The 15,812-nt window shown below is 44.6% G+C and overlaps 1 protein-coding gene across 1 annotated transcript; it reads left to right on the forward strand.

The window, feature by feature from the left end:
• The first annotated feature begins 3,266 nt into the window (after positions 1–3,266).
• On the forward strand, positions 3,267–14,355 carry LOC114595351 (acetylserotonin O-methyltransferase-like). Its single transcript, XM_028725642.2, has 8 exons — positions 3,267–3,516; positions 5,253–5,427; positions 6,503–6,632; positions 7,540–7,608; positions 9,967–10,085; positions 11,077–11,217; positions 12,514–12,636; positions 14,078–14,355. Exons 1-8 carry the CDS (start codon positions 3,445–3,447, stop codon positions 14,284–14,286), a joined length of 1,038 nt encoding a protein of 345 aa, XP_028581475.2. The 5' UTR covers positions 3,267–3,444; the 3' UTR covers positions 14,287–14,355.
• The last annotated feature ends 1,457 nt before the right edge of the window (positions 14,356–15,812 follow it).

The raw sequence follows: 15,812 nt of genomic DNA on the forward strand, positions 1-15,812 counted from the left end.
CGTTTGGTGGGGTAGTAAATTCCACTGAGCTCAATGGGACTGACTTCTGAGAGGGCTTGTATAAGGTTGCGTTGTGGGCCCTGTCCCTGGAGAAAATATTATTGTGAGTTCGATGGAGTTACTCTATAATGATGCCTGAGTACCTTCTTATCCCCGGAATTGTGGAGCCAACAAGAGTTAAAATCTAATAGAGGCAGAGGTGCCGACTTAAATAAACTTGTTGGTTGGTCTGATGCATAGTTTCTCAGAACTAAATCCCAATGGGTATAAATAACAGCCTGATCGCATGGTATACTCAGTGCTTTTTTCTAAAAAAAATAAAAATGTTTAGGGATACTCTCATTTTGACTCAAGAAAACCACCATTTTATAGTTCAAATCTGGGGAAAATAAATACAGTAAATGGACGAAAGTACAAAGATTCATGAAATGTTTAGGGGTATATGTACCCCCAGAAAAAACGCACTGGGTATACTAATGCATTTAGCCTGCAATCCAATATTAGCACTTAACCTGGGAGTGAGCTGGGCTGAATTCCTTGGGGCTTACAGTACTTCTAAACGCATATGTATAGGATTGGGTGGTTATGTGCATAGGGCCAGGTTGCATCTCTCCTCAGCACACTTAACTTGAGAGGAAGGTGCATTTTGTTACTTCTGTTATGGAAATACACTATGGGAATTAAGGAATCATACTACGGACGTGGGTGGCGCTGTGGGTTAAACCACGGAGCCTAGGGCTTGCCAATCAGAAGGTCAGCAGTTCGAATCCCCGCGATGGGGTGAGCTCCCGTTGCTCGGTCCCTGCTCCTGCCAACCTAGCAGTTCGAAAGCACGTCAAAGTGCAAGTAGATAAATAGGTACCGCTCCAGCGGGAAGGTAAACGGCATTTCTGTGCACTGCTCTGGTTCGCCAGAAGCGGCTTAGTCATGCTGGCCAAAGACCCGGAAGCTGTATGCCGGCTCCCTTGGCCAATAAAGCGAGATGAGCGCCGCAACCCCAGAGTCGGCCACGACTGGACCTAACGGTCAGGGGTACCTTTACATTTACATTTACTAGGCTCTGCACGGGGCTGGGCTACTGCTTTCAGGCAGGATCACCAATTGCCATTGTAATTTGCTTTCCACCTGGGGAGGTATACAGTTCAATTGCGTTCCGAGTATATATGTTGGCGTTTTGGAGGAGAATTTTCTGAACAGGGATTGAAGAATACAACATATGGCTATGTGCTGATTGCTGAAGTGCCATGGCAACCCACTGCTGTGCCATACATACATACCTAATAAAAGATAAAATAAAAGCTCTGGATTTTCTCTTACTTTTGCATAAATGCGATCTATAATTACCATGTCTACATGGGAGTAGCCAAGGGGGGGGCAGCTCCCCCCCAGTCAAGTAAAACAATAGAAATACTTAACTAACTGACTACTCACTTTGGTTCTGCCCCCCCCCCCAACAAAAGTCCTGCCCCACCGACAAAAATCCTGGCTACGCCCATGAATGTCTAGGTAACAGGACAGGCTTCATTCCTCTTCCAACTGTATCACTAATGGCAATCCACTTTCCATATTAAGCCTAGCTCACATAGGATTTTTTCACCTGGGGGTGTTTCTGAAGTCTCCATGGCAAGGATAATGTGCAGGACCAGACAAGACATTTCAGTGCCTGTAGCAGCAAATGGTGTGTCTCCCTTCACCCCGGTTAAGGTGCATGCTACCCAAATTATTAGGTGCATGCTACCCAAATTATTAGGTGCATGCTACCCAAATTATTAGGTGCATGCTACCCAAATTATTTTGTCATCAGAAGCCGAAGACTCCCTCTCCTTAGCAGTTAAAACCACTATGAATAATAATTAAATTTGGTAACTGCTTCTCCTTTCAATATTGTCAAAATGGCCTTGCAAATAGTAGGGCCAGCTCCCACAATGGAGTACTGTACACACACACAGCCATCATAATGAGAGGGTCTTTTGCCTATTGCAAAACAATGGATTGCTTGGGGGTGGGGCTTTAGGAGCAAGCAATAAATCAGCTTGCAGAAAGGATTTCAAACAAAGGAAAACCCCTTGCTGTCAAATTATCAAAAGGAAAGCAGAAAGGAAGGCCACTTGGTCTCACGTGAAGATGAAGAGTTTAGATATTTCATTGAACTTTGCTCTGTGTAGAGGCTATAAGCCTTGCTCTCCGTGATGTATGTAAGGCTTTCCCACTTCTTCCTTGGAGCCCCAACACAGGTAAAATGGGATAGTGATAGCAAAGCAGCAAAATGGTAATATGAAAAGTGCAGCGGGAAGAAATTAAAGGGCACAGAGGAAAAATAGTCCCTTGCCAGCATATTGCATGCAGTTGACAGCAAGCCTTTGCTAACTTGGTGCACTCCAGGTATTTAGGACTCTAACTCCCATCAGCCCCAGTCATTGCAGCAATGGTGACTGGAGCTAATGGGAGTTGTAGTCTCTAAGTAGGTGAAGGCTGACTTACCTGTTGCAGGCCAAAGTTTATGGGAGGTTATTAGTTGAGCTGTTTCATTTAGCTTGCATATGTTACAATATGGATGCACCAAAATATACAGTGGTACCTCCGGTTAAGTACTTAATTTGTTCCGGAGGTCTGTTCTTGACCTGAAACTCTTCTTAACCTGAAGCACCACTTTAGCTAATGGGGCCTCCTGCTGCCGCTGCGCCACCGCCACGCAATTTCTGTTCTCATCCTGAAGCAAAGTTCTTAACCTGAGGTACTATTTCTGGGTTAGGGGAGTCTGTAACCTGAAGCGTATGTAACCTGAAGCGTATGTAACCCGAGGTACCACCGTACTACGTTTTAAATATATTAGTTTTGATACTGTTAAGAGTGGTGATTTTTATTGTGTTTCCCCTTCTCCCTGCCCCTGGAAATCATCCATGTACTCATAAATGTTTGCTGCTCTGTGGAAGTGTTATGTTTCTAACAACAACAACAACACAATTTTTTTTATTATGCCAATATCTTAAGCTTCACAGAGGCATCACTCTGTGGGAAGCATAATGTTTTTATACTACCTGGAGGCTGGTGCAAGCATATATTTCAGCGAGGGCATATGTTGTCAATATCTGGGTGTAGCAAAATGTACTGTTTGTGTTTTACATTTCTGTTGTGCTATTCTTTTTTTGTAAACCACCCTGGGATCATGAATCAAGGGTGGTATAAAAAATACCTAAATAAAGAAACAAGTTCAGTTCCACAGAAAATAACTTTTGGTATTTATGATCCAGTTGTCGCAATTAATTCATCCTAGGAAACTTATCAAGTATCCACAGAGTCTGTTTTGATTCCAGCTAAGGCTATCTTGATATGTTCAGTGAATCCATCACAGCAATATTGCTAGCATTGGTGTGGCACTGAGACAAGAGTGGTCTAAACAGCAGAGGAAGACTTCCGTGTGTCTGACAAGAGTACTGAAGACCGATGGACTCTATAGAAGATATTGAATGTATTAAGCCCCTGCTTCAATACAAGTACGGATGCCTCGTCTCAAAGGTATGATTTGTGGGTAATGTCTATGAATAATGAAACTCTCAAGGGTTTTCTACATATGAATGGTGGTGCAGTTAAAATTCCTGTCTTTTCTGAACATGTTTGCTTCCCCTTTTGGACCTTGGCCTAGTTTTGATGTTTCCCTTTGTGGTAACATAAAGTGAAGGCACTTCCAGACTCTTACTAGTTTGGGGTGGGATTCACGTAAAATACCAGCAAATGCAGGTTACACAATTACAGCTGATTCATTGGGAGGTTTTGCGCAACAATCCTGCTCCCCCCAAAAGAAGGATTTTTTGCAATAAGTAAAGTCATAGGAAAATGTGTTAGGAAAGGGTGAGATAACATTTTCTTTGACATAGTGCTATCTAATCTCTCTGAAAACAATAGGAATGAATTTTCAATGAACACGTCACCTGGAAGCACCCTGAGAAAACGTTAATGTGGATACAACACGTTCATTATAGCAAAATACATTTTTAAAAATGTTTCATTAAATGTGCATTAAGTTAGTTAGTTAAGTTTTTTTATTATTATTTTACTCGATTTAGGGAAGGGGCAGCTGTCTGGTCAACTCCATTCCACATTTCAATATTTTAATTTCTGCAATGCCATTTAATCGCAGTTTAAAGGACGCAATGCTAACAATCTGCTTCCAATATATGAAGCACTGAAGCAATCAAGATCTGTTTTCCTGCTCTTATTGCATGATTTGTACACGGGAAATAGAAATAGGGAAGAAATACCAGATTCTCCATTTATTCTGTTGGAATGCATGAGACTTGGAGAGGCTAGACAAAACACATTGCAGCCGATGACTGTCACAAATGCCTGGCTTCACCCAAACACCTTGCGCCACTCTGAATAAAAAATACAAGCAACTCGTCTGTTTTCTCGTTGCTTTTGCCCTAGAGAACTTCGTACAGAATGGCTTTATGTTTTCAGTGTCAAAACCAGGCCAGATTCCAAAAGGGGAAGCAAACGCGTTCAGAACAGACAGGTACATTTTAATTGCACAATGTCAATAGTCAAGTCTCAGGCTTTTGTGTTCAGGCATAAACTAACACGGCAATCCCCTATTGCCAGAGATTCCCAAACTGTGATCTGCAGACCACAAGCAGCCTGTGAGCTTCATTCAGGTGATCTGCAATTACTACATTCCTTTTTTTAAAGTTCTTTGGTTCCACTTTTCCTTGTACATTCAAGGTAACTGACAAAAGATGTAATGCAATGCAGTAGAAACCAGTAAGCTCTATATTTTGACTCTGTGTGCTCCAAATGAGGTTGCCCAACTGTGCATGTGCAGTGCAGACTGAAACGTACACACCACCGCTTAACTGTGTATTTCGGTTTTAAACCGGACGCAAGCTGGTTTGAAAGGAAATGCATCAAACAACAGTGTTTCTCAAAAAGCTACAAGATACAGATGGATTGCGGTTCATGTCATGTGTACTTGACTTTAAACACCAGAGGTGGAAGCGTGCTGGAGCCAGCGTAAATGGTAATGTGTACACAGCCTTTGTGTCTCAAAAACATCTTCTCTCAACATCCTTTCTTCCTTCATAATTGTATATCAGGGATGGGGAGCTCATGACCCTCTAGATATTGGACTACATATAGACTGTGGCTGATGGGGAACCCAACAGCTTCCAGAGGTCCATGGGTTAACCACCACTATGTAGATGGCCAAAGGATGACCTGGATTCACTTTTGTAATCCCCACCCCCATTTATTTCCAGGTTATGTTTACTGCTGCTGAGTTGGGAGTATTTGACCTTCTTTTGGAATCAGGCAAACTCATGCCATCAACAACTATTGCTGAACGTCTGGGCACCAGCTTCACTGGGATGGAGAGGCTGTTGGATACCTGTGTGGGCTTAAAGCTCCTGCGAGTGGAGAGGACGGGCAGCCAAGGTAACCACATTGGAAGGAGGAAGCAACTCAAGTTGTTTCGAAATTCTGACTCACTTGTAGCTGAAGATGACTGTTTTCAGCCATCTTATCTGCTAAAGTGTACAATGGTGCCATCAGGACGCAACTTCAGGACAGATGCCCAAATGGAGCAGGTCTACCATAACTGGAAGCAAATGAAGTCATGAACATTGCCATCTAAATAAGGGAGACACCTAAGAACCTAGAGACGCAGGAAGCTAATATTGGTCTATCTAGCTCAGTATTGTCTCCACTCTGACTGGCAGTGGTTCTTCAGGGTTTCAGACGGGGTCTTTCCCAGGAGGGCTCGTGAAAGGGGTGCACATGCCAGCAGGGGCCCCCAGACTTTTTTTAAAAGGAAAACCGGACGTTTCTGAAGAAAGTTAGAGCACAAAATGCAGAGGTAGCTCTAATGCTTCAGCACTTGGCAGGCAGCACCATTGCTGAGGATGCTTGATTACTTCATCACTGTTATTATCAGAGGCAGGAATGTTGAGCACCCTCACCTGGGACTCTCCTAGCGTAGCAGAAGACAGAGGAGGATGCAGGGGCAGGAGGATGTTTGTTAAAGCTCTGCCTGGAAGCACCTTGAAACACAAAGTACTCCGGCTAAAATCTAAGTTGTATTTTCTTAAATAATAAGCTTTTGAGCTCACCCATTAGGAAATGAAATGGAAATAACTGTCATCACAATTATAGCTAGTGAACTTGATGCTTTGCTCTTTTCTGAAGAATTACTAGTTTGTGTAGTTCCAGTTACAGATGGGTAGCCGTGTTGGTCTGCCATAGTCAAAACAAAAAAAATTCCTTGCAGTAGCACCTTAAAGACCAACTAAGTTAGTTGGTCTTTAAGGTGCTACTGCAAGGAATTTTTTTTGTTTTAGTTTGTGTAGGAAAGGGATGTTCACTTGGCTTCATCTCACTACTTTCAGGGCTTTAGATCATTTATTTGTGAGTTGTTGCTTCAGACATTTTGTTCACACAGTTGCAGTTAGGGAGAAAAACTTGCCTTCTACAAAGGTGTGAAAACGTTGATTCCTTTGTTCCCTTCTATCAGCTCTTTATGGAAGCACAGAGTTTTCCAATCTCTACCTTGCTGAATCGAGCCCGAAGTCTCAGTATCATCATATGATGTTCTTCTCTGAAATCACATTTCTGAATTTGAACTACTTGACAGATGCAGTGAGGTAAGAGGGTGTGTGTGTGTGTGTGTGTGTGTGTGTGTCTAGCTCTGTGTACTCATGTAGAAAATGGCTCTGTGCAATGAAATGCTGAACTGCCTTTGGAAGATGATTGCCATGAGGAAAGTCAAGATGTCAGCTGTTGAAAGTGATAAAGCTAAGACTGTGTAGACATTTTTAGCTTAAAATGCATCTAAAGTTGTTCTTTTTCTCAATTCAGATAAAAGCTGGCTTGGGAAAGAACCCCGTGATTTTTACAGCTACAGTTTAAAAGTGTTACTCAGACTCTGGTCTCTGGCTGTTTCTGGACTCCAATTCCCATCTTTCCTTGCTAGCAAGACCAGTGGTCCGGAATGATGGGAACTATAGTCCCAAAATGCGGGGACGCGGGTGGCGCTGTGGGTAAAAGCCTCAGCGCCTAGGGCTTGCCGATCGAAAGGTCGGCGGTTCGAATCCCCGCGGCGGGGTGCGCTCCCGTTGCTCGGTCCCAGCGCCTGCCAACCTAGCAGTTCGAAAGCACCCCCAGGTGCAAATAGATAAATAGGGACCGCTTACTAGCGGGAAGGTAAACGGTGTTTCCGTGTGCAGCTCTGGCTTGCCAGAGCAGCGATGTCACGCTGGCCACGTGACCCGGAAGTGTCTCTGGACAGCGCTGGCCCCCGGCCTATAGAGTGAGATGGGCGCACAACCCTAGAGTCTGTCAAGACTGGCCCGTACGGGCAGGGGTACCTTTACCTTTTATAGTCCCAAAACAACTGGCAACCCAAGTCTGGGAAACACTGGTTTAAAACAATACATGTAATCGTTTGTGCAATGTATTCTGTTTTCAGGTGGTGGTGGGGAACATCTGGAATTTTCTTTGGTCATCATGCTACCTAATTTTCATTCAATTGAAACAAATTTTCTGTTTCAGGCAAGGAAAAAGCCCACTTGGGAAAATATATGGCGATTCATCTAGCAATTTATTTGATGTCATTTTTAGGTAAAAGCAGGGTTTTGTTTTTTTTAGAGGCGGGAGTTCTTACCTTTGAGGAAATGGGTGTTTGCTTGGACAGGCGGAGTCCCCCCAACCCCAGGCGACCCCCGAGTGGAATAATGACTCAAGACAACGTGCTATGGGATTAAAACTGGCCACAACTTTATTAAGTTTCAGATGTAGGGAGACCTTGGCTCAGGCATTGGGCGTTTATCCTTCCCAGTCCCCAGCTGGGGATCTGGGAGACATCAGTGTTATCCAGAGTGTGTGGGGATTGGGCTGGCTCTGGAGAACATATGTTCAAGCAGAGAGCCCTCCCCCCGTTTCGCTGCCGTTGGAGGGGAGAACAATGACAACCTCTCGGCGTATGGCCAATGCCTCCCCTCAACGGGGAACCCTGTATCACCGCCGCAAGGGGGGTGTGGGTCACTGGTTCATGCCCCGCCCCATTTAGGAAGATAAAGGATTCCGCCCAAGGCCTGAAACTGCCAAAGTTGTGACGTTTTGCTACGGGAAAGGCAAAACCTGCCAGTGCAGGAAAATTCCTTTCTGGCCCTGACGTAGCAGCACCAGCGCACCTGTGGAGAAGAGGTTAATCTGCAAAAGAAGACTTAACTGAGGGAGGGCAGGGTGGGAGAAGCTCTGGAGCCGACTGACGCTTCACAGGTAAGATTCACTTTCTGTTGTGTGGGCAGGGTGGTCCCTCCCCTTACCTGGCCATTCCCCTGGCAACGCCTCCCCTGGCGGGATTGGGCGATTGGCTGAGGTAGGCGGAGACCTCCAGGTATCCAGCCTGGGGAGGATGAAGCCAGCCCAAACTACTAGGAGTCGCACTGGGATCTGGGGGGGCTTCGCTTGACAACACAAAAGGCACCCCCCATTTGATGTGGGGAGCGGTCATTCTTGTCAGACTGAACAATTGTGCAATTGTAGGAAACATCTCTGGGAAACGATGCCTTATGAGGAACAGCTAAGGGAGCTGGGCATGTTTAGCCTGGAGAAGAGGAGGTTAAGGGGTGATATGATAGCCATGTTCAAATATATAAAAGGATGTCATATAGAAGAGGGAGAAAGGTTGTTTTCTGCTGCTCCAGAGAAGCGGACACGGAGCAATGGATCCAAACTACAAGAAAGAAGATTCCACCTAAACATTAGGAAGAACTTCCTGACAGTAAGAGCTGTTCGACAGTGGAATTTGCTGCCAAGGAGTGTGGTGGAGTCTCCTTCTTTGGAGGTCTTTAAGCAGAGGCTTGGCAACCATATGTCAGGAGTGCTCTGATGGTGTTTCCTGCTTGGCAGGGGGTTGGACTCGATGGCCCTTGTGGTCTCTTCCAACTCTATGATTCTATGAATGTGCATACTATCCAGACGTCCTCCATTGGCCCCCTTTCTGGCATTTCTAGTATTTCTCCAGCAGTGCTGGGAACAATGTTTTCAGTGGCCTTTGCCTGGGATTTGCACATCCTGGGCCAATTCTGGTTGGATTTCAGTCACAACTGGTTAGAGCACTTCAGTCACCCAGACACCATGGGACTGGATGCAATGGGGCTCTTGCAGATGACTTATTTATTGAGCACTTCGGTTGTTAGGAGCATTCCTGTTTGTCTGGTTGTGGGGAGATTACCGTATTTTCTGCTCTATAAGACTCACTTTTTCCCTCCTAAAAAGTAAGGGGAAATGTGTGTGCTTCTTATGGAGTGAATGCAGGCTGCGCAGCTATCCCAGAAGCCAGAACAGCAAGAGGGATCGCTGCTTTCGCTGCGCAGCGATCCCTCTTGCTGTTCTGGCTTCTGAGATTCAGAATATTTTTTTCCTTGTTTTCCTCCTCCAAAAACTAGGTGTGTCTTATAGAGCAAAAAATACAATGAACATTCTTCCTGCATCTTTCCTGATTTTCTTGCAGGCTGTTCATACATCCTTCCAGATAATCAGGTTATTCCTTCCACACATTTCAGTTTATTTCCCCATCATTTTCCAAACTGCAAAAAAAAAATCAGTTTCTTTTTTAAAGTGGGTCTGTTGCACTGGAACATTTTATTTCATTTTAATTCCGTAAAACTGAATTTCCCAGTATGCTCTTCAGTCCCTCCTGTAAACAATGACAGTATAGAGGTGTCATATATAGCTTCAGGTGTCATATATAGCTTCAGGTGTCGTATATAGCTTCAATAAGTCATATATAGCTTCAGGCCAAGAATTTCCTGAAATCATTCCTTCCGGCACAGCGGTTGACATAGCAATTAGGGCTTCTTCGTGTTTGCCCAGAGCGTGATTGTGTGATTGAGAGTCAAGCCCTACATTACAAATCAGGCTGCACCTGGGTATTGTTTCTGCTTACCTGCCAAAGTCATTTTGAATCTACAGGTCAGAGGGCGAGATGAAAAGGTTCTCTCAGAGCATGAATTCCAACTGGCATCTGTGCGGCAGAGATGTGATGGCTGCCTTCGATCTTTCTCACTTCCCACTCATTTGCGATTTGGGAGGTGAGTTCCAGACAGGAGCAAGTTAAAAAGGGCTCAGCTGTCTTTCTTTTTCTGCCTGTCAACATCATGTGGGTGTCTTGTGTGTGCCCTATTCTGGAACAGTTTAGTCATTAACAGCAAAAAGATTCAAAACAAGACCACAAAAATTCCCAAGATGGGTGATAACAAGAAGGAACATATTGTTTCTGCTCTCCTGTTGAAAACATCCTTCAATGGTATTACTCTATTTGCCTCCCAGCTGTTTTCTTCTATTAGTTTTCATATGCCAGGACATGTTGAGTAATTTTTTTTGGTCAAGTTCATCCTCTTGTCCTGCAGCATTCTTCTCCTTGACCTGTCTCTATCTGTTTTGAATCTGTTCATTCTAACCTAGTATTTCGCAAACTTGGGTCCCCAGCTGTTTTTGGATTACAACTCCCATCATCCCTAGCTAGCAAGACCAGTGGTCAGGGATGATGGGAATTGTAGTCCAAAAACAGCTGGAGACCAAAGTTTGGGAAACACTGGCTCTGTCTCCTCCCCAAACTTGACATCGAGGGTTATCCTTGCTAATCATTTCTGCTTATCCTTATTCTACCTGCAGTCTTTCCCCCGCCCTCCTTGTACGCAATGAATTGTGGTTGCTTTCCCATGGTAATATCCCAATCTTATAGTTTGATTTTGAAATGTTCTATTCTATGCTATGCTACTCCAAGCTATTATGTTACGGTGGGGAGAGAATATGGATGCCATAAATAAATAATAAAATATTGCTCCATTGTATTGTGTTCACATATTTTGATCTGCTTATATCCTGAATAATCTGTGGCACAAGTTCAATCCTGTCAAGTCCTTGAAGCTACTCAGGTGGTGATGTGTGTCCCTGCCTATGAAACGGTTGGAGAGGCACTTACCTGAGGTGATGTCCTGATATTTTGCACAGGAGTGTTTGAAAGAAGCTTTGAGATGCACAGAAGTTTTCATTTTTGTTTTTCCTTGTTCTCCCTTGAAGGAAGTGGCTGCGGCTTGGCTAAAGAATGCATTGCAATGTATCCAAACTCTACGGTGACCATTTTCGACTTACCCAATGTGGTGGAAATGGCAAAGAAGCATTTCGTATCCCCAGAAGAACACCGGATTACTTTCCATGAGGGTAACTGTGGTTTGTTTTGATGTGTCATTACCAGGGATACCATTTTCTAGGGGCTGAGCCCTCCCCCCCATATTTTTGGGGAGGGGGCCGGGATTCTCCCATGTTCAAAGGAGGAGGAGGAGGAAGAAGAAGAGAATAATAATAATTTGGATTGGATATCCCGCTTTATCACTACCCGAAGGAGTCTCAAAGTGGCTAACATTCTCCTTTCCCTTCCTCCCCCACAACAAACACTCTGTGGGGTGTGTGGGGCTGAGAGACTTCAGAGAAGTGTGACTAGCCCAAGGTCACCCAGCAGCTGCATGTGGAAGAGCGGAGACGCGAACCCGGTTCCCCAGATTACGAGTCTACCACTCTTAACCACTACACCACACTGGCTCAGGTAGAGGAGGAGGTGGAGGCGGAGGAGGCTAAGCACCTCACAGCTCCAGTGACTAATTCCTTCTCCTCCTCTACCTGTTGCGGAGAGGAAGGAGCAGAGAACCAGTTGTGGTGGTGGGAAGAGGAGGAGGACCCCCGCCCCCAGACATTGAAGCTGCACTGCCACCATGTTTGGCTCCTCCCCGGCTCCTCCCAATGTCTTGACATCACACGTTCGACGTTGGGACATTGCCCCCTCCATTCTCGCTCGCATAGATGCCAACTCCCCGGGACCTTGGGTGCCCAAGCACCCACAAAATTACCCATGAAGGGGCTGGGCACCCGCAAATTTCAGTGCCAGGGCCATGCACACTGCATGTCACCCACAGTAACAGGGCCAAGCTGGCACTCCTGTTCCCTCAAAAGTTGGCACCTCAGATCATTAGATCATCTTGGAAAAGAAAGGAGGTATGGGTAGACCTGAAACATCCCATACCTTATTATTCACCTACTAGAGAGTAAAATGGATTCAGAACAAAATCCAAGTGTGGTTGTGCTTTGAGCGGTGAATTCTGCTTCATAATTCTGCTTAATCCTTTTGTGTTAGATAATAGTCATATCCATGCCTTACATTTAAATCTCTCTTTTACCACTCTAACAGTCGAAGAGTCCTGGGAGCTTGGTTTGTTAAGGCTGCTGATCTTACATAACTTCAGTTCCCAGGCACTCTTAGCAAACTGTGGCGCCCAGAACTCTTTGAGGGGAAGAATGTCCTTTGAACGTGCCTTGAAGTTATGGTATGTAAAAAGCCTTAGAAATCAAGAATGACATATTCTGCTAGCACCAGCTTTATAACCAGGGTATTTTTGAAGGGTAGAGCTCAACTATTTAATTGAACCCCTTGCTTTAATTTACCATCTACCCATTTTATTACAGGGGATTTTTTTAAAGACCCAATTCCGGAAGCTGACCTCTATATTTTGGCTAGAATCCTGCATGACTGGGACGACGAGAAGTGTGTGCAGCTGCTAAGCAGACTCCACAAGGCCTGCAAGCCTGGTACGTGTGTTTATAAGGCGGGACTGGCCAAAACTGCAGCTGTGGTTGGCAATAAGTGCATACCCTCCAACATTTCTCTGTTGAAAATAGGGACGTCCCATTCCATAATGATAATTTTACTATTTATACCCCACACATCTTACTGGGTTGCCCAGGCCACTCTGAGCAGCTTTGAATATATATAATAACATAATAAAACATTAAACATAAAAAACCCTTCTCTAGACAGGATTGCCTTCCGATGGCTATCGGGTTGGATAACTCCATACCCGCCAACATTTCTCCAATGAAAATAGGGACGTCCTAAGGAAAAGTGGGGCATTCTGGGATCAAATCAGAAACCAGGACAGCTTCTCTAAATCAGGGGTGTCCCTGGAAAATAGGGACACTTGGAGGGTCTGTAAGTGAGCCAGAGCTCACTGTATGCATTGCCTACAGAAAGGTTTTAAAACATGTCTTGGATTGGGTCAAGGTTGGGGTTTCACTTGTAGGTGCTTTGAGTGTCCTGGATGAACAGAAAAAGTGGGACTGAAATGTTTTCAAAAATAAATGTAGACTTTGGCCCAAAGTTGGGAAACATGTATGTGCACAGTCATGGCTTGGGCCTTGGAACAGATAGCCCCGTTCAAGTCCTAGTTATTCTGAGCAGTCCAGAGACCAGAGGCCTCAATCATTAACTCATCTGTTGACACATTGGCACCTACAGTGAGATCTCAATGCTTCTGATTATTTTCTGGTGCTTGACGCTCCATCCCGCTTCCAGTCTGCCACTATAGTCCATTGGCTCCTCCTGCCCAGGATAAGAAAATACCAGTAAGATCTGGGACTTGTAGTTGTTGTTGATGATGATTTTATTATTTATACCCCGCCCATCTGGCTAGGTTTCCCCAGCCACTCTGGAGAGAGTGTATATATGATAGGGAGGCATCATGTCTCCCTCTGTAGCTCATACTACAAATCTTAGCATTTGCTGCATAAGTGCATTCTTTCTCTTATAAAAGGGCACCTCCATCACAATCTGACTAGAATGTCACTTCTGTATCAGGGAATTAAGTTTGTCATGTTAAGGTTCTGTTGTTGTCGGTTTTTCTCATGGTAACAAGGTTCCTGTTTCATTTGTGCAACTTGCATTATCAAAATTCAGTGGCTATAGAAATTGCTGCACCTATTCTGAGCACATTTCAGGCAGGCTACTGGAGCGAAAGTGGTGGGGAAAAGAACATTCTATGAATTATAATTCACAGCCTGCTTTGGTTGCCACGTAGATCTTCCATTTTTATACAGTAGGGCAACTCAAGGTTAAACTGCTTTTCATTTGACTTGAGCTTCTGATCCCAGGATGCTTGGAAAGATGAAGCCGAGCTCTTTGAACATGCTGTCTCAAAAGAAGTAATGGTCTATCTTTCGTTTCCCTAACTTAATGAAATATACTTTGAAACAGGTGGTGGAGTGTTAGTGGTGGAAGTAGTTCTCAACGAGGACAGAAGTGGGCCATTGGAAGCACACCTCCAATCCATGTTGATGCTGCTTCTTACCGAAGGAAAAGAGCGAACCCCTTCAGAGTACAATGCGCTCTTCAGTGCTGCTGGCTTCAAGGAGGTTCAGCTAAAGAAATGCCAACTCTATGATGCCATTTTAGGAAGAAAATAATGTTTCCCCTGGATCATTCTTGTGCATTGTCCAGAGAATGCTAGAACAATAAAACTTGTTGTTATATCATCTATTTATCTTTCGGCTGTAGACACACGTTTATTTCAAAACACCAAAACACGACACTTTTTATTTCATAAACTCCAAGGTCCCTTGCAGTAGAGTTTGAATATCAAGATACAGTGGTACCTCAGGTTAAGTACTTAATTCGTTCCGGAGGTCCGTACTTAACCTGAAACTGTTCTTAACCTGAAGCACCACTTTAGCTAAAGGGGCCTCTTGCTGAGCCCAATTTCTGTTCTTATCCTGAAGCAAAGTTCTTAACCTGAAGCACTATTTCTGGGTTAGCGGAGTGTGTAACCTGAAGCGTATGTAACCTGAAGCATATGTAACCCGAGGTACCACTGTACTCTTTTGAAGTGTGGTTGAAGTGCTTGATTCCAGAATGTTTGCAAATCTTTCTATTTTGTCTGTTCAGGGACAAAAAGATTCGCCGTAGAATCATAGAATCATAGAGTTGGAATAGACCACAAGGGCCATCGAGTCCAACCCCCTGCCAAGCAGGAAACACCATCAGAGCACTCCTGGCATATGGTTGTCAAGCCTCTGCTTAAAGACCTCCAAAGAAGGAGACTCCACCACACTCCTTGACAGCAAATTCCACTGTCGAACAGCTCTTACTGTCAGGAAGTTCTTCCTAATGTTTAGGTGGAATCTTCTTTCTTGTAGTTTGGATCCATTGCTCCGTGTCCGCTTCTCTGGAGCAGCAGAAAACAACCTTTCTCCCTCCTCTATATGACATCCTTTTATATATTTGAACATGGCTATCATATCACCCCTTAACCTCCTCTTCTCCAGGCTAAACATGCCCAGCTCCCTTAGCCGTTCCTCATAAGGCATCGTTTCCAGGCCTTTGACCATTTTGGTTGCCCTCCTCTGGACACGTTCCAGTTTGTCAGTGTCCTTCTTGAACTGTGGTGCCCAGAACTGGACATCGTACTCCAGGTGAGGTCTGACCAGAGCAGAATACAGTGGCACTATTACTTCCCTTGATCTAGATGCTATACTCCTATTGATGCAGCCCAGAATTGCATTGGCTTTTTTAGCTGCCGCGTCACACTGTTGGCTCATGTCAAGTTTGTGGTCAACCAAGACTCCTAGATCCTTTTCACATGTACTGCTCTCAAGCCAGGTGTCCCCCATCTTGTATTTTTGCCTCTCGTTTTTTTTGCCCAAGTGCAATACTTTACATTTCTCCCTGTTAAAGTTCATCTTGTTTGTTTCGGCCCAGTTCTCTAATCTGTCAAGGTCGTTTTGAAGTGTGATCCTGTCCTCTGGGGTGCTAGCCACCCCTCCCAGTTTGGTGTCATCTGCAAATTTGATCAGGATGCCCTTGAGTCCATCATCCAAGTCGTTGATAAAGATGTTGAATAAGACCGGGCCCAAGACAGAACCCTGTGGCACCTCACTAGTCACTCTTCTCCAGGATGAAGAGGAACCATTGGGTTCGGTCAGTCAGCCAGTTA

Source organism: Podarcis muralis, chromosome 4, assembly GCF_964188315.1.
Source record: "Podarcis muralis chromosome 4, rPodMur119.hap1.1, whole genome shotgun sequence".
Lineage (NCBI taxonomy): Eukaryota > Metazoa > Chordata > Lepidosauria > Squamata > Lacertidae > Podarcis > Podarcis muralis.